We start from the raw sequence: 24,492 nt of genomic DNA, 5'->3' as shown, positions 1-24,492 counted from the left end.
CATCAAAGGATGTCAAGAACATGGACTTAACCTAGTGGTTTTAAATTTGCTTTGCAAGCACAAGATGGCTCTTTCACTCCAAGGTGATGCTAATAGATGCACTTCCTACTTATTGCTCGAATGTTACTATGCATGACACTTGTGGAAATGTGCCAAAGAAGCTTCAAGACATGATGACTAGAGCTTAGTTTTTTGCAGATGTGTCATGAATGTGCTATTATGTTATATATATTATTATTTTTACCTCAGGCTACATAGGGTATGACTATAGGGCTAGAGGCCTGTATCTCTATTTGTGAGCCTTGATTTAGGGGGATGTTTTGATATCATTGCCATATGGGAAGAGAATTGAGGATTGGACCATTTGTCAAGGCCATGGTAGATGAACTATATGAAGCTTAGTGCTTCTTGAAATTCATGTCTTTATCAAGAATCTGCAGTGATCAAGGATTTGTTAGCAGGCTTTGTCTCCATCCTAAGCTTGTGGTGAGCTGTAGCGATGAATGTTGCAATCTAGTAAGCCAATGGAAGAGGCAACCTTGTAATAGCCAATAAGATCATAAAATTCCAAAATTAAGAAAGATGCACAAATACCTCATGTTATTTGTTATACCTATGAAATTCGATGTCCACCTTACCTCGTGAAGGGAAGGGACACCCTATTATTGATCAATCGTTGAGATCTTTTGGGATCCTTGTTGGATTGTTGCCAAGGAGTGGACCTTCCTTAGGGCACTTACACACCAAGTGCCCAAGCATGGGTAGCAGGGGTACCCTAATGCGGTCGTGAAGCATACCCACTTGATTCATTGCACAAAATGGGGAGCATCCACTTGGATAGCCTAAACCCCCACCCGTGTGTAATTTGGGCTAACAAAGGGATTTGAACCCTACACCCACCGTGAGGAAGCATGACTAAGTGGGCCATCATGCTCACTTGTCATTATTACTTTTTTTTTAATGTGATGTCCTCTTAGTGTGTAACCACATAGTGCTTGCTCCTTCTCTCACATGGGTGGGCATTGGACTATGTGTGCCTAGCCGTAGTTTGTTGCCTCTATAATTCTATGTGCCTTTGTGGGTCCCAAATGAAAGGGGGATGATAAATTGGCTCGCAATCTCATGCAAGGTATGGATTATTTCTCTAAGGTGGCCTCGACTCTCTCTCTCCCTCTCTCTCTCTCTCTCTCTCTCTCTCTCTCTCTCTCTCTCTCTCTTTGAGCTCGCCCCTTTGCCAGTCTCTCGAGGAGCATCATAGTGATGCAACGTCACAGTTCCACCTTGGCCACACGAGATTAGATATTTTTCATGATTTAGATCTAAAATGTTTTCTTGGGTGATGATACCTACTTAGAGGCTCCACCCTTTCAGCTCATTGTATCATGTTTTTTTAATCTCATAACCCCTTTGGTCTTCACGCAAGGCAACCTATAGAAGCCTTTAATTTTTTCTCAACCCTCATGAAGCCACTTGGCAACTTCAAATCCTAGGCTCCAAATTAGAAATCTCCAAATTTGTTACCAATGTCAAAAATCAAAAAGTGAAAGCTCATAGAAAAATGATTTATAAATTCACGCTCATCTTGCTATTGTAGATGATCGTTGCATCACCTCCTCCTCCTACCTCCCTTCAATCTTTTAGCTTTCTCCATAATTGTTTGCCATCCTTTCCTTGATCGGTTTAGTCCCTCTCTTGAATTCGCCAATTGATGCTCCTTCCAGCCCGTTTCAGCTTCATGCATTTGCTCTGCACTTGCATTTTCTTAGCTAGTTATACCGGCAAAATCAAACCACATCACTCTCTCTACATTCGATAATGTACATTTTCTCCATTTGGATTGCACTCATTCCCTCAAAAGTTAGATCCACAGGGTGTCGTCTCTTTTCAGTCTTGTTACACTAAGAGTTGCAAAAATGGCTATTGAATTTTGAATTTCTGGTCTCTGTAGCTACTAGAGCACAGCAGCCGACTTAAGTATGTCACACCTTTGCCATAAGCCTCTACTCAGCTAGCTACTTACATCCTAATCCTAGTGGTGTACACTACAGCCTACTTTTGCCCTGAACTACAAATTTTAAGTCCTCATTTCAAAGGATTTTTCTACAAGCTGCAATTCCTCACCTACAGCTTCATATGACAGACTCCAAAAGCAAGGCGAACACACTCAAAGGAAATTACACATAGGGCTGCCAAACGACATGCTCAGAGAAAGGATACAACAACCTTCAAGCAAACCTAGGGTCATCAAAGAAATATTATTTCTTGAAGAAGCAAAAGATAATATAGACTTCTTATTGCTCACGGTACATGTTTCTCAATGGCACCTTTATATAGAAGATAACTAAACCGCTTTTGTTGTAAAACCATTTTAAAAACTCCTCTTCTTTTGCTAACTTTTACATTTAGATGAATGTTGACATCTAATTGAAACACGTGTGAAGTAGAGGCCAAGTACTAATTCATAAGGACCCCAAGTACTCCTTTAGATGGAGAAATTTGAAAACTTTTAATAAACCTTCTCACCCTGGGCACATGGAGACCTTTTGCCAAAAAGGCAATTGGATGCCTATCGGATGTCTGATTGATGCAAATCGGACAACAGAGTTAGGTAAGGTCTGGTAGGAGGGGGTAATGGACAACCAAGCAATCGGATTACATGTACCCCTACCTAATTCTGATGACTCCGACCTTGACGGATTGCCATCAGAAACCTCTCATGTGCCCAATCTCTCTCTCTCTCTCTCTCTCTCTCTCTCTCTCTCTCTCTCTCTCTCTCTCGGGCACATGAACAAAATTTCCTTTAGTTGTGGGTGTTTCTAGTAGGTTGAAGCTGATGTGGCAATCGGAAGCTCAATCGGTGCCTAAAACGGAGTGCACAATCTGAGAAGACAAGCAAGTCATCCATTATCCGGTCAAATAGCTTTTGCTCGCACTACAATGAACTGCTTACCTGTCAGATTCCATGTGCTCGTAATTCTCTAAGGTTAGGCCACCATGTGCCCGTATGTTCACATAGGCACGAGGTAGGAGGAAGTCAAAAAGGATGACGTCACGCGCTGACCGGACGGACTAGTCTTTGCCGTGTTCAACAACAATATAACTTCGTCCAAATCCCACGTTCAAACGATGCTCAACGCTTCCGACAATTTTCCATTCGCACCATGAAAATCTTTGGACGCGTTCCTGCTCAACACAAAATAATGAAAATAATCATCCATGGATTGTCCAATTGGTCACTCATGGATGCAACAAATGTGCTGTTCTCGAGCAGCAGCTGCTGATCTGGAGCTGCGCACGAGGCTATGGCGGACGTTCAGAACTTCAGATCCTCGATTCGAGGTCGGCGTACGAGCGGATGCATGGATATTGATGCTGCGCTGCGGCTGTATTGGCGGACGTTAAGATCCTCTCTTTAATTCAAAACTTTGCGATCGAACTAGTCTCAGGACGACGAACAACGAGTTTCTCACGTCGACAGCCGTCAGGGAAAGCGTGGGCAAATCCACCAATCGGTCACTGATGCGAGCAGCTGCAGGGATGAAGCTGCGGCTATGGCGGACGTTACAATTCTGACTGCAGAAGTCTGAGAGATCGGAGATATGGAGGCACAACGAGTTTTTCATGATCATGGCCGTCGGGTAAAGCGTGGGCAACGACGTACTTCGCAGGTACGCCCAGCATTTGATGATGCTCAGTAACTAACTGGCTATGGCGCTCGACACAGCCAGCTTGATATTGCCTTCAGCAGCCGCCTTCTTCTTCCTGATCTCTCTTCACAACTCACGCTGACCACTCCACCCAATTCCAGCTACCTCCTTCTTCACCAATTCAGCGCACTTGCTGTGCAAGGTTTGCTGTCACTTTCCCTCACCATCCCGTATTTGACGTCTCCACCAGCCCCGTCCCATCTTCCTCCGTCTGGATCTCACCGATCTACTCCCCTCCATCCTCCCTTTCGGTGATTTGGGAAGCTCTTTTGAACTTTCTACACGCTTTGCCAAGCTGCCTCCGCTCTCCTCTTTTCCCTGCAGCTCCTCTCCGATCCCCCACACCCCTTCATGGATACCTTGTCCCAAGCGGTCGCCACCCTTGTCTCCAAGTCCTTGTTTCTCCCTGCCTCCGTACGCCTCACTCCTGGATTGCCCAAGAGTTATTCTCCCCCTCCTTGTTCTGTTGGGTTCCCCATCAGACACGTACTCCCATCCGCATCCCTTTTTTCCAAAGACTCTAAATCCATGAAGTCTAATGCCGATGAGAGTGGAAGAATGATGCTAGTCAATTCCAATGCTAGCTATGCAGCCCCCTTAGAAACTTCTTCCGGATCTTCATTCATGATGCGCCCACTTGCCGAGATTCTTCGCGATCTGAACAAGAGAGTCCCTGATCAAGTGTTGAAGGACAGAGCTGGGCCTGGCGATAACCAAAAGTATATTCCTTGGTATGTTCTTTTGTACTTAGACCAGTGTTCACGAATAACTTTTTTCTCCGCAGGTCATAAAACCTACAACTGCATAATTTTAAGGTTTTTTTCAAAACTTTATAGATTTTTACAGGTTTTCATTTCTAAAACTCTTTGATTTTTACAATTATTGAAAACTGAAAAAATAAAATTTACAGGTAAAAATGAAAATCTTACAAGTCCATTGTATATAGTTTGCAGGTTCCATTGTATATAGTTTGCAGGTTCTCTGTGATCACTGACTTAGACTTGCCTTATCTCAAGTGCCTCCCTATTAACTAGAACTACGCGAGCCTCTAGTTGGTCGAAAGTTCTGTCCAGTGTTCTGCGACATGCTATCTAGTAGATTCAAATGTTGTCATCGATTTATGGCAATTGCGCGCCTCCTTACAAACCGGCTCGACATGCACAGAGGTCTTTCTGATACATCATGCTGACATGAAATGATTTTGAATAATGGTCGTACAAACCAATTCTCTTAGAGAAAAGGTGCAAAGCCTCTTGCATTCTCCATTCCGATTCCTTTCCTCAACTCGATCTGTTCATACACTATCTTTGTCCTTGGGTTAGTGTGTCAAAATGGGCCAACCTCAAAATCTAGGTGTATATAACACTAGCATTCACTATTAGACACTCACATTCCCATTCACCCACACGTGTTATGCTGTCGTCTATCAATTTCTTTGTACCCAAAATTCAAAAGATTCACATTGTTTGATTGCATTATTTGCTCCTTTTCGTTGACAAGACGCATCCTTTTTTTAATAGGTAGCCAGATTTGTGACAGATGATCATAGATCTAGAAAAAAGAGAAAGGGTCTTCCTGTGTGAATGCTTAAAAAAACAAAGGTAGTAATACCAGTACCTTGGTATAAATATATTCTTAGATTCTGAAGATGATGGTAGTCTACCTCTTTCTCAATACTTAGGGAACTATTTTCAGTACAAGCAGGACCTGGGAGATATCGGTTCATGGAAACGATCGTTATCTACTTTGTGGGATATATGCTTTTGAATATCAAATAAAAGTGCTGGTGATTCCAACTTATCTGCTTTTGAGGAGGGAAAAAATTTTGTTCATCGGCTGAATGCACATCAGCATGGACTGTTAGAATGAATCCTTAGTTGCATGGGAGGGGAACAGAACATAAACGCGAATTGGGTATGCTAAAATAAAATTGTGGCACGTGGCACATCAGATTATGCCAGTCACGACAGTTGCATGGGAATGTAAACAAGAGCGGGAACAAATAATCCAAATCAGGAAAGTGAATGAGAATGCAAAGGGAAAAAATGTCAATTTTTCTGCTCAAAAAGAAAAAGTCAAATGCCAGATCGCCTTTCATCTCCTCGCCACGTGACAGGGCACTTTCTACACCCTATTGTCGATTTGGCAGCAAGGGCAGGAAAGTTTCACGAGATCCCAAGGCCGCCATGAGGTTCTCTGCAAGGCAACTTTTACATTCTCACAGATTGAGGCTTATATAGTCTACCATAGCGCCTGCTTCTGGCAATGAGCTGGAACCTTTTCTTAGGGGGAAAACGAAAATAAGAAAAAGAAAGACTGATTGTGGTAGAACCACTTTGCTTATAAGGCGTAGCAAAGACCAATGAATTTCCAAAGAATTATACCTTAATTTCCAAAGAATTATACCTTAATTTCCAAACAATTATATCTTAATTAATACAGATGAAAAGCTATTGACATATTGATAGATGTTCACTGTCGTATAGGTTAAATAGGATTCTTGCACCTGTGGTAGGCCCTTCCGTCTCATGTCCTCAAGAGCATGGGACTGTATTTCTGAGGAATGTGGCTATCAAAGTTCAAAAAGGAGTACTATCAATCTGTTTGAAAAGTGTATTCCAGCATTCAGTGGTACTGTCCCTTTAGAGGAGCTTTCAACAAGGATACCCTAATTTCTTAGTCTCGGTTCTCTGGCAACCGTAGAAGACACTTAGGAAAGTTTGATGCAATGATTTTTAAAATCCAATTCTTGGGCTAGCAACAGGGTTCCATGTTACAAGCTTTAGATGCATCATTTTGCTGTCTTTATATAGTAATGTATTTGTAGTCTAGAAGCATGTCTTTGGCAAAATAGCTTCTATGCAATTCTGGATTTTAGATTCCAGGTACATCGGGGCTTATTTCACCTTTATTTACGTGTTACAGGTATCAAGCTAACCGGATGCTCAGTTTTTATGCTCCAGGTTAGTCTTTAAAAATTTTGGTTTCTTTTTTGGACAATGAATATACATTATCAAAATAAGTCTTATCAGGAAAAGAAATGTAGCTCTCCTTTGTTTCCACAGGGTTGCTTTCTTGAGTTTCTGTACTGACAATTTGTCCTTCAAGCTCCTGCTATTTTTGTGGTCCAGAGCTTAAACTTTTTGTCATTGAGCATTATAGTTCAAAGTAATTTTGAGCTGTTCCTCTGAATTTTTACCAGTTTTGCTCTGCTGGTACCATTTCATTTAATCCATAAGAGTTCTTGCTGTGGGTTGAACACTCATGTCACAGGATATCGTTTGGATAACTATTAAAACTTCTTTACGACCTTGATTCAGGCTGGTGTGGTGAAGTGCGCAATATTACATTCTCTGCTGATGGAAAATTTGTCACAGTTATTTATCGAGTCACATTAAGAGGCTCTGATGGGGAGGTATGATATATCAAAACTCCACAATGTTGAGAACTTTTCTGCTCAGGATAAAGATCTATCATGATATGTTTATTCAGGTCCCTAATGCTCACTTCAGTATGTTAACTTTTTATATGGAACCACTATTGTAAATGAATCAAGTCAGGATTGGCCAGGGCATCCTTCCCTGCTGCCTTAAATGGTCCAGTTCCTGTAAATGTAAATGTTCGATGATTTCTACCAATTCCCAGTTTTTCCTTTTAAGGTTCAAAAATCAACATGAGCATCCCTGAATGCTGCAGAATCTCATGAGAATATGAGGGGAAGTTGAAATTATTACGAATTGTCTCCTTCTGAATTATGCTAGTGGATACTCCTTACGACACGACAGCTCTCTCTTCACCCATTAGTATGGCAGACCAGGCTAGGGTTTCACCTAGAAGTGCACTGTCTTCCAAACCTTTCTGGGTAGAGCACAGAATACAGAAAGATGGAAAACACCTCTCTTGCAGACACTATCAAATCTCCCTATTCTTAGACTTCTCCTTGAGTCTGTCTAGACGGCGTTGTGGAGGATAAGCCACATAAGCAGTGATATTTTCTCAGAAATTTGTTTGTTCCGAATAAAATTAAATCTTTTTTACCAAATGTAAAGGGAAATCAGATTTCTTCCACCTGTGGTTGAGAAGCCACAGGTTATATCTGCTGAATCTGGTTTTAATGTGGGGTAAGAGTTATTGCCCTGTCTATCTCCTTCTAATCTCCTTTACGAGCAATCTCTCTAGACCCTATAGCACTAGCCTATGGATTATGATTGTTCTGTCTCTATTGGATAGTTTAAATTCCCTTCTTATCTCTGGCCATGTTTTCCATCTGATTTCATTGCTATTCCATAGTGAGCCCCAGGTCTGCAGACCTTTCTTGAAGAGAGACCACGCTTGAGAAAGATCTTGAATTTATCAAAGAACCAATCCCATCTACTCTTCATCCTCTCCTCAAAGCCCCTAGGAGTTCTCAGAAGTCTCTATCTCAAAAAAGTTGCATCCCTGAGCAGCCAGTACAGTTTGACCCTTTGGCAAAAGTGGGCAGTAGCCTGTTTTGCTATGGTAACCTGATGCCTTGCAAAAAGTCTCCAAGCACTCTAATATCAGTGATACCTCTTGATGCGTGTTTCAAGGAATAAGATTTGTGCCATCAGCGAACGCTGACTAAGTGATTGCCATTAGGGAGCTCAGTCGCTCTATTCTTTGGTGGGCCTACCAATCCTTCGAGCCTACCATTCTCTGAATTAAAGTTTAGAATGCTAGGATAAGTCTATTCTCATATCTGAGCTTGTTTTTAGTAACAATAAGCTCCTTTTGGGCAAGAGTATCACCTTCTAGCCTACACGTTTAATATAATAATGAGCATCGTGTTGGAAAAGGTGATGGACTGCGGGGCTAATTCAATACATTACCCTTGGGGTAAGTTAGAGATAGGATTGATTAAAGGTAAAAAAGAGTGGTAGGTTGACATTGGGTCCTAGGCCACATTATGTGACAAACCTCCACATATGTCCATCATAGATGAAGGGGATGGTTGCCACATGGCACCAATCTACTGGATTATTTCTTGTGGCCTTGCCACGTGTCACACAGGCATGCACTCACCATCTCACTCACTCTAGGGCAACCAATTAGATGCAAGTATTGCACCCATGGCATATGTTTGATGCATTTTGATTGGGCACATTGTGTCATTGTGCCACATAGGATGGGGTTGAAGCCTTGGCTTCTGTGAGAAGCTTCTCAAGCTCACCTCCTCAACTAGGGTTTGCTATTTGCTTGCTATATGTGAGGTTTATTGTATGTTTGCAGTTTAGTGACTACACATTCATTTGTATGCTCTCATTCTAGTCAATGTTGGCATTTCCATTGCAGCAATTCACACGAGTGTGGGCGCGCGCACATATATCCTACTTGTGTTTGTGTGAAGGCTTGCATGGTATCAAAGCCATAGGTTTCTTGAGGACCAGACCTGTGAAGACCTCTAAGGCAGTCTTCTAACCTCATCTACACACAATGCTGAGCAAGAGTATTAAAATCTCTTGACTGTGGCATCCTTCAATATTCAAGGCAGCGTAAAGTGGTAGCGTCGAGATTTCACATCAGCATCATCGGAACAAACACAAACGGACAATGAAGGAGCAGAAAACACTGATGGAATCTAGCAAAGTTACAAACGACGATTGTGTCTTAGTATCAACCTACACATCAAAAGTGTGGGTCTTTCATTTACAAGCTACAATTTCTTCAGAAGTAGAAGCACAAACCGACAATTACAGACCTCAAATATATTCGTCTAGGATAGGGAACGTTGTTGAAGCGGCGACCTACAAACACAAAAACAAATTGCACTTGCCCCTGTGTGGAAGCAATCAAAACAAAGCATAGCGGCTGATCAAGAGAAATGGCAGCACACCTGCAGGTCATAGAAAGAAGCTTGCAAAACAGAAGCATATTCAAACAGCAGCATCATCATTCAAGGTTGCATTTCACTACAAGCGCCCCACTTTGAGGGCTTCTGAAGACACACCTTGACTGTGTATATCTGCCTAATCATCGAGAAGAAATTTTCCTTGGTTCATCATTTGGTTGATTCTTTGTTCTCACAAGGAGGGACAATACACATTGTGAGTTGTATTACGTGGGCTCTATTTTACCCACTTGACAATCGTCATTGAGATACCCTGTTATCCTCTAACACTGAGAGAAGGGTTTACGATATTTGCTTCGGTGCCTTTACTTTCATTTGATCAATCTACCCTATTAAACTACACATCTTAGTCATAGTGTGTGTCTGATACGCCACTTTTTTTTTTTCAAAGAATGTCTGATACGCCACTTATTAGGAGTCAGACTAGTGAATGGCCCCTTCCAGATAGTACGGAGTCAAGTAAAGTAAAGGGGCTAGTAAAGAGGCAGGTGCCTTGAAAAAGTCAGCATCCCCCCTTATTTCGTCCATGGAAAGACCCAATAAAGAGGCATGAAAAAGGAAAAATATCCTTAGGTGTCGAGCTCTTATGAAAAGTTAAGTTAGTCTACATGTGGCACAGTACTAGCCCACCAATGCCTTTAGTATTGGATATTTAGGCTTTCCACCAATTTTTTTATTAAAAATTTTACTTTTTTTTGAAAATTATATCCTCTCTCTATGGGCATTCATGCAATGCCTTACATTTTGAAAAAGATATCCATAGACACAACCCCTTACACTATGAAAAAGATAGGGGTGCTCAAGATTGGCCCCTTTACCCTATAGCATCTGCAAATTCAAGTTTGATATATTCTTAAGTCTTGAAAGTTATGGGATATTATGATAGGAATGAAAAATGTACAAGAGAGAGTTTCAAGAGTTATGAGAAACATGAAAACACCAGTTAAAGCTTGAAAGACCTATGAGGATGCTACTGTGCGAAAAGCCTTAGCCATTAAAAGACAATTTTGAGTAAGCTTAAATGCGAGAAGGTAAAAATGTGAACAACTATTTGAATCAGGCCAAGGACGTGATAGATCAACTAGCAATGCAGGGTGAGAAGGTGTGTGATCCACAAGTAGTAGATGTTCTTCTTAACAATCTTCAAACTCGTGGAACAATTTTTTCACCACCCCCCCTTACTTCTACTTTGACTCAGCTATATGGTAACATCATCATTGAGGATACCAAAAGGTTGATCAACAAGTTACATATCAGATCATTCAAGCTGTGTTTGGGGCACCTCCAGCATAACTTGATAGAGCATCCCATGTGATCACATGCCTCTACCAAGGTAGGGGTCATGGTTCCTTGACTGCAGACCGATGTAGGCTGTCATGGATGGCCCTATCTTCATCCATGACTTTTGCAGTTGAGGGCGATCAAAGGTCACATTGTGCGACAGGCAACATACTACGATCATCTCTGTGTCTTTCTACAACTCTCCTTTGGCGGGGTCATTTGATAGCTGAACTTCTGTGCTCTAAAGCCATGATGTGCTCAAAAGTTAAAGTAGGTCAAGGTTGGACTGTTTCGAAGCTTTAATGATCCAAAAAGCACCAGATGGATTGTTGGGGCTTTCCCTGTGGAGTTGTGAGTGTATTATCATAGGCGAATTCCATGAGAGGAAGATACTTTCCCATTCAGCCTTCTACTCAGACACAGCACTTCACGAGATCTAGCACCGTAGAATTGGCAATCTGGCTTTGACCAAATATTTGACTGGGGATGAAAAGGAGGTGAAAATTTCAACTTTGTCCCCTCGTTATCCAAAAAGGACCTCCAGAACAAGCTAGTTGTTGGCGGTTTGTGTACTTCCTGAACCCTATGGAGGCTTTCCAAGACTGGCAGAAGTGTGCAGAATGAGGGCTGCAAGTGCCCTTTCAATATGCTCAGCCCACCTTCCATAAACTGGGCACCAAAGGAATTGATCTGTCCAACTGCTAAGCTGGTCTGCTGGCCTGCCAAGTGGCTGCACTGCCATGTGGAAGCTATATGACTGCTGCAAGCCTGCGATCTTCCTATGCTACTATTTTATCCACTTCCTACCCTGCTGTTCCTGCCCGCCCATGCAGTTGCCCTTGCCGCCCAAGATGACATGGCACCCTCTTGGCTTCCCTTTGCTGCTTGTGGCCAGACACTCTCTACGTCAAGCTGTCAAACTTGTGCGCCTTACCATAATGATACCAAATTTTATGCACATCACCTGATCCATTGTCCCACTAAATGGGTCTCACAAGAGGCAGGTCTGCCTAATTCTAGCTAGGTCTAACAGCCACCTCATTCTATACAGGATGCATGTGACGTCAATGATGGAGCTTTCCCATAACTTAGCCTTGTAAATATGGCAGACTTACTGGTTATAAAACCTGATTGCTTTTGACGTGTATCAATGAAAAGCTCAAGTTGACTCTGTAACTTGCTGGGGGGAAAGAAGTTTACTCTCCAGTTCGTAGAATACTAAGCTTGTAGTATATATGAACTAAAACTTTTTAGACACACATGAAAGAGAAAATTAGTGTGATATCCGTACAAAGAAAAATTGCATTATCTTTATACCAAAGAGGATAGATTTAGCTGCAGATCAGCTCTTCAAACAGAACTCATAGATACTCCCTGCAATGTTTGCATAAAGGTGAAACTCTATAACCATTTTTAAATGTAGACTGAAGGCACTAGGAGAGGCAAGTGAGAGTAGCTTGTTAATTGAGGATGTTTGACTGCAACATACGGTCGTTCTCATTTGTAAGTGTCATTTGTTTTAAGGGTTTATCATTGTACACATTGTTCTGCAGTTTTTAATCGTCATAATTCTTAATGCAAAGGCTAATGTGAGATTTTATCAAAGGTAAGTATCCCTGTTATGCAGAATGACCATGGCCTAGCCTTTATCTATAGATTTTTGAAAAACTATTTATCCAATGTGCAACTCCTTCAACAATCCGTGTTGAAATTCTGTATATGATAGCTTGAATCACGCAGAGTGCTTCACTGCAGCTCACATCATTTAAATTTTACAGGACTTCACAATTATAAACAGCTGAAAGTGATACCTCTAAAATAACCCTGATATTCAAATTTGTTTTGACAAGAGACCTCATTTTATATATGTTTATTTTTAAGTGCAATAATGTGTGTGTGTGTGTGTGTGTGTGTGTGTGTGTGTGTGTAGTCTTTGGTGATCCCATATTTTCCCTGTTTGGCTTTTTGTAGTGTTCTCTGCAGCAATCCTTCTTTGATTGCTTGCAAACGCACTGCATAGATCATGATGTATATCTAGCATACACGGAGATTTTCAGTTGATGTACTTTTGGCTGCCTCGTTTTTGAGGTCGTTACTCTTGTAATATAATCAATCAAAAGTTTTCACTATTAGAAAAGTGTGTGTGTGTGTGTGTGTGTGTGTGGAGAGGAAGGGAGAGAGAGAGAGAGAGAGAGAGAGAGAGAGATGACTCCAGGAACATGCCCAAACTCATCCTTTGAAGACACAACACAGTGTGTAGTCTCAATCTCATGATAGTCATTCACAAGGCTGGGAACAGTAAGTGTAGAAGTGAAATGAACAATGTGTGTGACTGATTGACAACAGCTGACATTTAATGTATTTCTATAGAATACACCGAGCGGCAATCTTCTGTTGCTTTAAATTTCCTTTTCCTCTTGGATTTAGCAACTCAAGTATTTTGTCCTTTGCCTAATCATGTGTGTTGAAATGTATAACATGTATCCTGCTCAGGCTTTCCGAGAGGCTTCAGGTACAATTTGCACTACTGAAACAAAATCAGAAGACCCTATTCAGAAAGCAGAAGAAATGGCTTTTTGTCGAGCATGTGCACGGTTCGGACTAGGGCTATACCTGCACCATGAGGAAGAAGCAAGATAAGGGTAGTTCACATGGAGTAATAAAACACCTACTTTGGAAGGCAGTGGGCTCGCATAAAGATATTATCCATCTCATGAATATTATCTGTTTTTAAAGAAGAGACTAGAAATTTGGTGAGCTAATGATTAAGTAGTCTCTAAGAGCTTAACCATCTGAGAATGATCCTCTGCAAATTCGGATTTATGCCTTCTACAAACTCATCTGTTCCTCACACACCACGACACATCAAGAATGTCTACATTTGCTAAGAGCTGGCACATCATTTATGTACGATTGTTACAAATAATTTACACGTGTGTGCCTGCACGCGCAACAGCTCAGGATGTGCACATATCCACTCTCATGCACAGGCGCAGGCAGCCACGCACGTGCGCAGCACTTGTTGCACGTGTACAAACTCATGCACCTGGGATGCCCACATGTTACCTTTCAGCTGCTAAAATGTGTCAAAGAACACTTTCAAATACATATGTTTACACAATTGCACATATACGCCTCCATAAACTCATGTATGTTCATGTATGTATGAATGCTTGGATATACTTGTTTGTTCACACACTCATACTCAAGTGTGAAAACACACACGCGTGTGCGCGCGCTTTTTTCTTGGTGAAGTCCAGTAAGAGTTATATTACAATTTGCAACCCCCTAAAAGAAGGGGGAAGCAATTACAAGATCAGAAGAGGTCATTATACAACATATATGTAGTACTAGCAATCTGATGGGCTTGCAAGCAATCAAAGAAAAAATGCCTTAATGATGCCGTGAAGAAAGAGAAACTATGAAAGAGGGGGTCTCCCAAAACTCTATGGTTGCGATCCTTCTATATAGTTCAAAGAGCCCAAAAGCGAACCCAATAGAAGAAGAGCTCATAGCCTAATAGTCTAAATTGTACCATTCTTTGTAAATGGCATCATCTTCAGCCTTAGAAAAGTTGAACAATAAAAATTGTGAAATATGGAGTTTGGGAAATATTGGGGTTATGTTGCTAGAGCATAAAAGAGATCAGATCCAAAGAAAGATCATAAATTGGATGCCATATTGATAGAAGAATAAGAAATATTGGATAACAAAGCTAGATTTGGTTCATCTTATCACACAAAGAATGTTCAGAATGTCATGCACTGATAATTGAAAGCATGGAATCCAATGGATTGCAAGGAAGACCAATCTCTAAGAAGCAATCACCACCACTATACCCTTTTTATAAGAGTTCGCATTCTTGCAACATCGGTTAGACCCAAAATTTGTACATCAAAGAAAGAGGTACTTATCCTACATCAGAGTTGGATAACAGTGTGAACTTGTAGCTTTGTCAATTTGGTTCGCTTCTCCAAGTTCCAACCATACTACTGTTACATTCATTGTTGTGTTGGTTGGCTAGCTCTTAGGATCAGCTCTAAAACTCAATGTAGCAGGACCTTTTCAACTGTTGTGCATTTAAATCCAACTACGATGTATTATCTGAGAGCCACTTAGATCCTCTTGGGTGACCATATGGTCAACCCAACCAAGCTCAACTTGGGAAGTTCCACTCCATGTCAAGCTATGCCATGGAACCAAATGCTAATGTTACACCTAAACCAAGGAAAAGCTCACAAGTTTGTTGGTTGGAATTTCACAGAAACTACCTCAACGTCAAAGTACTTTTAGCAAATGTCCCCTCTGATTCAAACCACTAAAGGTCTTGCTCCTTGACCCCATGTTAAAATGTCCCTCCATCCTGCCACCCATCCCTCCCCCCCCATCCTACCACCCTTCTCACCACCCAACACCCTCTCAGCCTATCTATCAACAACTCTCCACCCCTTTTTGCCTCTCCTCTCAGCCACTCCACCTCACCTCACCTCTCCCCATCCCTCCGCTCCCAGCCTATCTAGTCTTCCTCATGCCACCAAACTCTTTTGTCTGTACAGGTCATACTTACACCTGTATAACCTCGTCTCCCTAGCTACTGCTACTGCTCCACTCTACCTCTCTCTCTCACGTCCACAACCCTCACAGTCTACACAATCCCACGTGACTCATTCCCTCACTCACACACACACTCATGCCCTCATATGCTCACTTTCACAAACTTGTACACCCTCTCCCTCCCATCCAACAAATACTTACTGCCAACCCTCACACACACCACCACACACTTTCGTCCTCCTCATGCCACCAAACTCTTTTATCTGTACAGGTCATACTTACACCTATATAACCTCGTCTCCCTAGCTACTGCTACTGCTCCACTCTACCTCTCTCTCTCACGTGCACAACCCTCACAGTCTACACAATCCCACGTGACTCATTCCCTCACTCACACACACACTCATGCCCTCATATGCTCACTTTCACAAACTTGTACACCTTCTCCCTCCCATCCAACAAATACTTACTGCCAGCCCTCACACACACCACCACACACTTTCGTCCTCCTTACCCTCACAAACACACACATGCATGCACATACATAACTTTTTACACTTCCACACTACCTACACTCACACAATTTTTTTTTGTAAAAGGACCTTTCATTAAGAAGAATACACATTCATAGCTGTCCCAAAGTGAGACAGCTACTACTCACAGACGAGAAGAAAGTGTTGAAAAAGTAGCTAGTACAGTAAATCTAAAAACAGTGGAAGAACACTTCTAAGTAGGCTACAAGAAGATCTCCCATGAAATGCGCATTCTAAAGAGAGCGATGGAGGGATGAACTTAAGAAATGATAAATATCCATATAGAGTGCTCCGTATATTCGAGAGTTACGAGAATGATACAAAGACCACAGTGCCCAATAACGACATCGACTGAAGAACTGAACATAATCCAACGTACAAGTATCTCTCCCAAATAACCAAAATTGCCTGCCAAAAGAGATGCTAGGAAATCGAACACTTTTTTTCTTTAAAGCTCATTTGGTTCAGTAACGAGGGAGAAATCGTCAAAACTCAGGTTCAGCCTGTAGCAACTGCCCCGGGCAAAAGTGCGCACCATTTCATCCAACCTCTGTGCTTGACCCTCTCTGGTATATGAGCTTTCTTTTGCTTTAGAAAGCCCTCTTTTCCTTGCTTTGAAGAGTGAGCTACAAGCCCTCGAAATTCAGCCTTTTAGTTTTGACAGTTTTGGACAAGTTTTTGAAGATGATGCTATATAAAATGCTACTGTAGCATTTCTATTGAAACTTTCAATAACTTCAATACAAGTGTGGCTTCAGTTTTGTTTTGAATTGCTAGACCTGGTTTTGATTGGAAAGTATTCATTTTAGCCACTTCTATGAAGCATGTAAGAAGAAGCATCATTGATTGAATATTGGTCACTAGACTTTGCTACATCAAGTGCTCATATTTTGGAAGTTTTTCAATTATTTTTTGCCTTCTAAGAGAGAAAGACACTGCCCAATATTTGGGTTAGACCCTCTCATGGCTACCCTATTGAATCTAGAGAAGTTCAATGGAAAGGGCTTCCACACATGGCAGATGAAGGTGAAATTTGCATTGATGAGGGAGAACTTATGGGGACTTGTCAAACCTACTCCTACTGCTTCTTCTACGGCCTCCAATGCTAGAGAATCCTCAACTCCGACACGACCGGCAAGGGATCCAGCTAGAGAAGAAAAAGCATATGGTATCATTGCTCTTGCTTTAGGAGATGATTACATTCACCATATCTCTGACTTGGAGTCTCATTCAAAAGCTTGGCAGAAGCTTGACATGATTTTTGGTGCTAGCTCTCACATCTCTAAACTATCACTTAAAATCTCTTTCTTTGAATTGAAGATGGCTAGTGGTACTACTTTAGCAGCTCATGTCAACTATATGCAGAGTCTTATGACTCAATTAGCTTCTATCAACTCCCCTATTACTCCAGATGATGCTATGGCAGTGTTACTTAAGAGTATGCCTGAAGAATATGATCACATAGTTACCACTTTGAAAAATCTTCCTAATCCTAATCTTGAAGGTATTATCTCTGCTCTCCAAGAAGAAGAAAGGCATATGGAGCTCAGGAAAGGCAATGACACTGTTTATGTTGTAAAAGTCCAGAAGGGCAAGTATACCCCTTGCAATCACTGTGGAAAGACAAATCACCTTTCAAAGGACTGCTTCAAAATTAATCCATGCAAGCACTGTGGCAAGAACAACCATAATGAGAAGTTTTGCAGAGCCAAAGCAAAGACAGAAAATGCAAATCTACTTTCAGTTGATGAGCCTCCACAAGATGAGGCATCCTTTGAAGATTATGCATTTTAAAACATCTCTATGTATGATCCAGATCTCTCTTTTTATGTCAAGGTACTCAGCCTGGATAGTCCTCCACCTCTGGTCACCTTATGATGTAGGCCATGGTGGAAAGCCACATAGGATGATTGAGAGAATCTAGGAGCAGATTGAGGAGATGATTGTGGAGCTCTGAAGTCATCAGTGATGTCAGTGAGCATGTATGAGGTGCCTACTTAAGGACCTCACTCTTCTTCATTCCATAATGCAAGTATTCTGAGTTTGTGTTCACTCTTTCCTTTCCTTTCAGTTTACCAACAAGTTTCAACCTCCTTACTTTGACATTTTTGCACATGGATTCTTGATTCTAGCTAGAGCTCAACGATCATACTCCTTTTGGGGAGCTCTCAAATTGGGGTGCTCAATCCGAGAAGAAATCGAGATGCCTTTCAGAAGAAGGCCTCTACTTGGCTGCTACATGCCAACTCATGGATTCTAGGGGGGACTTCAACATATAGAGTAGCTCTTTTGATAAGATGGCATAGCTAAGTTTAAATTTTCATTACATGGTTTAAAACATAAATGGATTGCTTTATAATGGGCCACAAATGATCGCTTAAGTAAACACTCTCTCTCTCTCTCTCTCTTTCTCTCTCGTATAACACACATGCACATGCGGGCGCATGAATGCTCATGCATAAAAGTTTTATTATTCAAAACAAAATTGTTTAACATTGATGGCTCGAGGGATACACGTAAAAGACTCTTGGTCAAATAGTAAACTCAAGGGGATTATTAACATTAGGATTGATTGCTTCTATACTATGGGTGCTAGACAAAGAATGTTGTACTTTCATTTCTACATGTGCCACTACTTTTGATCACCTCCCATTGTCCTCATCAGAGGTGATATACAGACAAAAGGCATCGTGTGCCAAAGTCTTGATACGAACTCTATGTATTTGGATGCAGAGCTCATAGAGCAAGTTAAGGATATCTAGCCCAACCATGAATGAACTGATAAAAATAGCCTCCTAGACATTCGCTCGGTTCTTCAGCTGACTAGAGATCTCTACCATCGTAGAGAGAAGACACACAGTCCTACCTCAAGAGAATGTATTGAGACAAAGATTGGGTGCCCTTCAAAGAGAGGAGAAGAACCCTACAGGTCCTTGGATTTTAGAGGAAGACATAACAAGCACTTCTTATCCGCCATGGGCCAAAGACATCACAGAGAGGGCATCAAGAATTACCGTACAGCTCTTCAAACTAATCCTCTCATATCATGCACATTGCTACATATTTTTACTAGCTTTTCTCACTTGAGGACTCCACCCCATCAAGACACAGAGCTAAGTGCGCATTTTGGGAGCATATGCCCAACCTAGTATGCTAAGCAAGAGCTCTAGACTGCACTTCATGCCCGTTGAACACCGAGATTCAACTAACGTAGAAGTCAAAGCAACGGAGCTTCTTCCAAAAGATGGAGACCTGGCACAGCAGCTAGGCAATGCTCCCATCCAAACATGATAGAACAAGTGGTTGAAGGGCTATGAGCACAATGAACCTGCCAGTCCCTATCATTTACTAGGCACCATTCAAGCAACAATAAAGACCAGGGACAGACGAAAGTCAATACAAACAACCTACTTGAAAGGTAGCCTTAGGGCCTTAGCACATGGATGGGGCTAGCATGGGTTTAGGATGGGAATATTTTTGTCATCATTACTCCCATCCTACACCAAGTGGTCTAGGAAGAATGGGAGTAGCCACTTTTTCTCCCATCTTGGACCATGGCCTCTAGACCCTAGGAGCCAGAATGGGTTCCCCATTTTTAGGAATTCAAAAACATGGAAGGATGACATGTGTCCTTGTCCCCACAAGGTCCCCACCTCTTAAACACATGAAATGATGCCATGTGTCCTCTTCCTCCTAAACCCATACCTAGTTCTTTTTTTGTTAGCACATGGTGGGATGGGAATAGGATAGAAATATGCATGGGACCACCTTTTCCCATTCCCATCCTATTTTTTCCCATGTGTTAAGCCCCTTAGTAATAAAACTCCTCTTAGAAGTGAAATTACAAATTTTTGGCCTGCCCCGGGAGGCTTTAGTGAAGACCACCCGGGCATAAGCCAAATTGAATTTCAGTTAATTTTTGGCTCTCTTGGCACATGTCTTTTCCTGTTTCGTCTCCCAAAAGCATGAAGGCACTGGTGGGCTACTTTACACATGGGTTGCATTGTTCCAAGGTCTCCTGACACTTGTCCTATCATGATTGGTTTTTTGCCGAGATCCTGTCCTCGGTGGGTTACCTTACATGTGACACTTCACCGTTGCATGTAGGTAGAGATGTTTGCATGATGGTCTGATAGGCCTCCATCGCTATGCCAGTTCTCACTTTTATGTTCTTCCCATAACAAAACGGGCGCTTGAAAACAACCACAAGACAGAAGAGTTTTGTAGCTACTAGCAATCGCTACACTCTGCAAGCGAATTGTGACGTTCTTCTTCCTCGATGATCCATCCATACAATGAACTGAAATCTTTGCGATCAGAATGTCGCCTCTAGATTCCCCACCTACAAGGGAAAAGTTGTTTTTGCTTCTCGGGCCAGTTTTAGGAATGCTTTTCTTTCCAGATAATTGTTACCCATACTAACAATCATCGGGATCATCTACTTCTTAGGCTCAATCCGAGGAAAGCATTCTCATACATTGATATCTGGTGTATGCCATATTTGATCATGTTGTTTTCTATTGGTCATATGTACTTCTTGCAGGCCAAAATCACGAAGGATTCATCTGTCGACCAAAGAGAAGGATCCAGCCGATTATTCGTATGGGCTTCAAGAAGTTGTTTGCATGGATGTTCAAGGTGACTAATAGTCCTTGTGGTGAGTTCCGTCGAGTATGTTGGAAATAGGATTTCAACTATCGTCTGTTATGCTCCATTGAGTCTCTGTTGTGACTTCGAGTGTAAACATAAAGGAAAGGCAATTGTTAACTGTGTGGAGGACATGCACGATGCTACAGTAGGAGGAGCAAAGATCGTTGCTTTGAAGATGCCGGGTATTTCATGCAAATAATGAAATATCTTTTTGGAAGCGCCTCAAAGCCTGGCTTCTCAATTGATTCTACTGGTGCTCCTTGTTCTTCTTCTTCATCTTCCTTTTGTTGCTCCTCTCCTCATCATTATCCCTTTGAAAACTGACCAATTGAGAACACCCATAGAAGTGTCTGACTTTCAATAATAGATAGATAAAGGATGGATTTTTAGACTGACGTCAGCAAAGGCTCTTCAGACAAGCTTTATCAACCCCATGCAAGATTGGTTTGATCATCTTCTTCAATCGTTAATTGTACACAGTCGTAGTAAATTTGATCGTCTTTCGTCATAGATGTGGTTCCAAAAGAAAGGGATGAATTAGTTGTCTATGTGGACTAAGTCTTTGTTTTGCCTTCAATGCTTTTGGTAATATTTATAACATGTATCCACGAAATCTCATGTTAGATAGTCCCAGGAGATTTTCATGGGAAACACAGTCATCTCTGCTTAATAAGGGAGGAACTCAATCGCATCACTAGAAGGATCAAGAGAGGCATGGGCACACCTATTTCTTTTCGAAAACTGAGATCCTTAGGCTGGCTTATAAAAGCCACTTTCCAATGCCCGTTTTTATTTGCTCTCTCTCTCTCTCTACGCCTTTGTCCATTCTTGCTTGCTCTCTTGCTCTCTGTGCTTGATATTTTATCTCCAACTTCCTTATCTCGATCATCCCAGGCACATAGAAGTCCCCATCCCAAAATGAATCACAGGATCAAGAGAATCAATGGATACGAGCAGTGGGGAGTTTGAAAGATGTTTTGATTCCTAGTCTTTTTCGTGATTCCTTTCAGAGTGTATATCCAATTTTGGCTTTCATTTTAATGTAATCGTCATGTTCCCAGGGTTGATGAACATGGCGGAATCCAAAAAGCCAGCAAAGCACAATTTAGCTTTGCTCCCTGAAGGTAACGATTGAAACAAACTACTAGTGTCTATTCCCACCAGTTCTGACTGATGCGTCAAAGTTGATTGTGTAGCCTTTTCTCCCTCTCATGAATCACAAAATTTTTTGTTCGTATTAAACCTCATTTGGCTCTGTCAGAGTAATTGCGCTAAGCACTTTCTATTGTTGTTTTGCTGCAAAAGAGGTCCATGAATCAAAGGGCAAAGCTGACGAATGGCTATGTGCACCAGAGGAGGTGCAGCTTCCTGATATACATCCCCAACACAAAAAGACTCTCCTTGCAGTAGAGCAATATCCAAAAGAAATAAATTCAGCCAAAGATGTTGGTTTCTTGCCTGTTCTAATCGATTCTCGGTTAACATTTTTCCCAATTTTGCTACATATTTTCTCTTTGATCGTCACGTAATGAAGCAAAATTTTTTTAGATCATTTAATACATCACAAAGTATCGAAAAACTCCATCAGAAACTCACCTTGTATCAATGAGCCTTTCAATCCGATGGGAGGTAACCATACTTTTACCCAACCATTTGTTGCTTTCTTGCATTAAACAATGGGTTTCCCTACAAGGCTCTCTTTTCATTATCATCTTGTATCGAGGACTATGTCCTCCAATGAGAGATGCCATCTGTGCTCTAGCACAACAAGGTATGGTATCCACTTTAGGCACCTGCTTGATAAAAATGTCGCTTCTCAAGCCATCATCAATTGCAAGTATGCCTTTGAATCTTGCCCCAAGGAAGGAGGGCAATATACAGAAGAATCCAAAGCCGACAGTGAAGACTACATTCCATGCTGTGCCATGCAAGCATGTGCCGAGGGTAAAATTCAATTCTTTTTTTTTTTGCATTGTTGGTTTTTTCCCATAGGTTTCCATAATTTCTCTTTTGTGCTCCAATTCGCCTAATAACATGCAATAAAGGGTCCAATGTAAAATTGATGTGTGTAATTAGTATTGACGTGAGGCCACCTATTCTTGAGGAACAGAGTGGCTCAGAAGTTTTGGACGCTTAGAATATTTCCAATTACTTTGCTTTTAAAAACATCACTCCGAACAATTGTTTCAAGTTGGTCTATTTGTATTTGCAATCTTTTTTAAAACTACTTTACCTCGTATAGATTTTTTCTTTTGCAAATATCAAATGGTTACTTCCTTCTATTATTTTTGAAAGTGGATATGCAATTAAAAAATTAATTATAAATGAATCAACCATTTTACTTTACAACATGTTGGTATTTTTCCATTGGGCTTTTTTTTTTTCTTTAAGTACACAAAAAAGTAGACATGATAGCATTTTTTATTTCCTTCCCAAACACTCTTTTTGAAGCAACACTCATTAATCAAAGTCAATTGGTTATAAACATAGCTCGTTGCACTACAATTGTAAGCCAATGACATATTTAAGTCTAATATGATTTATAAACAAAGTTTAAAATTATTCCCTCTTTTCATTCCTTGTAAGACCAATTATTTCATATACATTTCTTATGTGCACTTCACTTATTCCATATACAATTCTTGTGTTCATTTTACTTATTCGAAAGATTTTCCCCAAAAAAATATAGTCTATGTATGTATATACAAACTCGGAGATAAGCTTTCTTTATACTTTTTTAAAGGGGATATCTTACGTCAAATCACAACCTGGTTTAATCCACATTTTCAGTAGCACAAATCAAAATTCTTAGTTTCCCTTCTAAGGCACTTGGAAATCTTATAACATTAAAAAAGAAACATGGGTGTTCCTTTACTTCTTTCAATGTATTCCCACTCATAATGTGTATATTCTTTGTTTTCCAATGAGTTCAAATACTGGGGCGCATGTTCCAAAGACTATTCCTCAAGAGTATCTTAGCTGCCTGCATGAGGCCCCAATAGGAACTAGAATGAATAATGGAAGTGGACCCAATGGGAAAATTTTGGGTGCAAACATACGTGCATCAAATATAAATGCTCTCCCCATACTTCCAATAAGTACACTCTCAAAGTTTGTCTCTTATCGCTTCACTTTTGAGGGGAGAGCACTTGCAAAATATGGAACATTCAAAGCAAAGGATGTGCCCTACCCTCTTTACATGTGCATCAACTTCACAGACCCCACGTGCTCGAAGACAATCACTTTACATGTCCCTCCTGCCTATGTCGTAGATGTTAAAGAAGCCTTCTAAGTTGATGAGTTTTGTCAAGAATCTCCTGTGGGTTAGTGTGCATGATGCCCTGCGAGTCCTAAAGACACTGTAGCTATGTGCCAGTCGATCAGGGTGGAGGGACCAAAAATAACCAAACGAGCGCCCAACGAAGGTGGCACTTCATCATTCTTGCCTACTTTGTTGTCCCATTTGGCTATTCAATTTTTAGACTCAATGGCTCTTTGTTTTGTTGATTTGTTGGCACAGTCATTGTCTCCTTTGATTGATCTTCCCAATTTGATGTCTCATTGAAGATGTCTTCCTAGGGTGACGAGAGGTCATGTCTACTCCACTATGGATAGGCATGCACAAGTGTGTCCCTATGTGACTTCCCTTGTATTTGCTATTCTAAATCTTGGTAACTTGGTCAATGATGTCACTAGCACAATGACCCTTGCCCAATTACACCCTCAGCATGCACCGCCTTCGTTGCCTTTTGAACAAGCCACTATGTGATGTACGTGTCCATGCTCTTTATTTGTATTTTCTAAGAGAGGAACTAGAATTTTTTTTTTGGGCATCGGGGTCATCTACCTTACACGTGTAGTATCCCTATCCTACTTGTTCTTTTAGGATTGTGATCCT

At 41.2% G+C, this 24,492-nt stretch overlaps 1 protein-coding gene across 1 annotated transcript; it reads left to right on the top strand.

Annotated features, from left to right (window-relative positions):
- Nucleotides 1–3,358: 3,358 nt before the first annotated feature.
- On the top strand, nucleotides 3,359–13,978 carry LOC147892158 (DNA repair RAD52-like protein 2, chloroplastic). Its single transcript, XM_087388214.1, has 4 exons — nucleotides 3,359–4,438; nucleotides 6,633–6,670; nucleotides 7,028–7,122; nucleotides 13,351–13,978. The coding sequence occupies exons 1-4, from the start codon at nucleotides 4,059–4,061 to the stop codon at nucleotides 13,495–13,497; spliced, it is 660 nt and encodes a 219-aa protein (XP_087244340.1). The 5' UTR covers nucleotides 3,359–4,058; the 3' UTR covers nucleotides 13,498–13,978.
- The last annotated feature ends 10,514 nt before the right edge of the window (nucleotides 13,979–24,492 follow it).

This window comes from Dipteris shenzhenensis, chromosome 17 (genome assembly GCF_047967505.1).
Source record: "Dipteris shenzhenensis isolate YYH24624 ecotype China chromosome 17, Dip_SZ_1.0, whole genome shotgun sequence".
In the NCBI taxonomy this organism is placed as follows: Eukaryota; Viridiplantae; Streptophyta; class Polypodiopsida; order Gleicheniales; family Dipteridaceae; genus Dipteris; species Dipteris shenzhenensis.
Note: the sequence above shows the minus strand (reverse complement) of the source record. Positions and strands in the feature narration are given on the sequence as shown.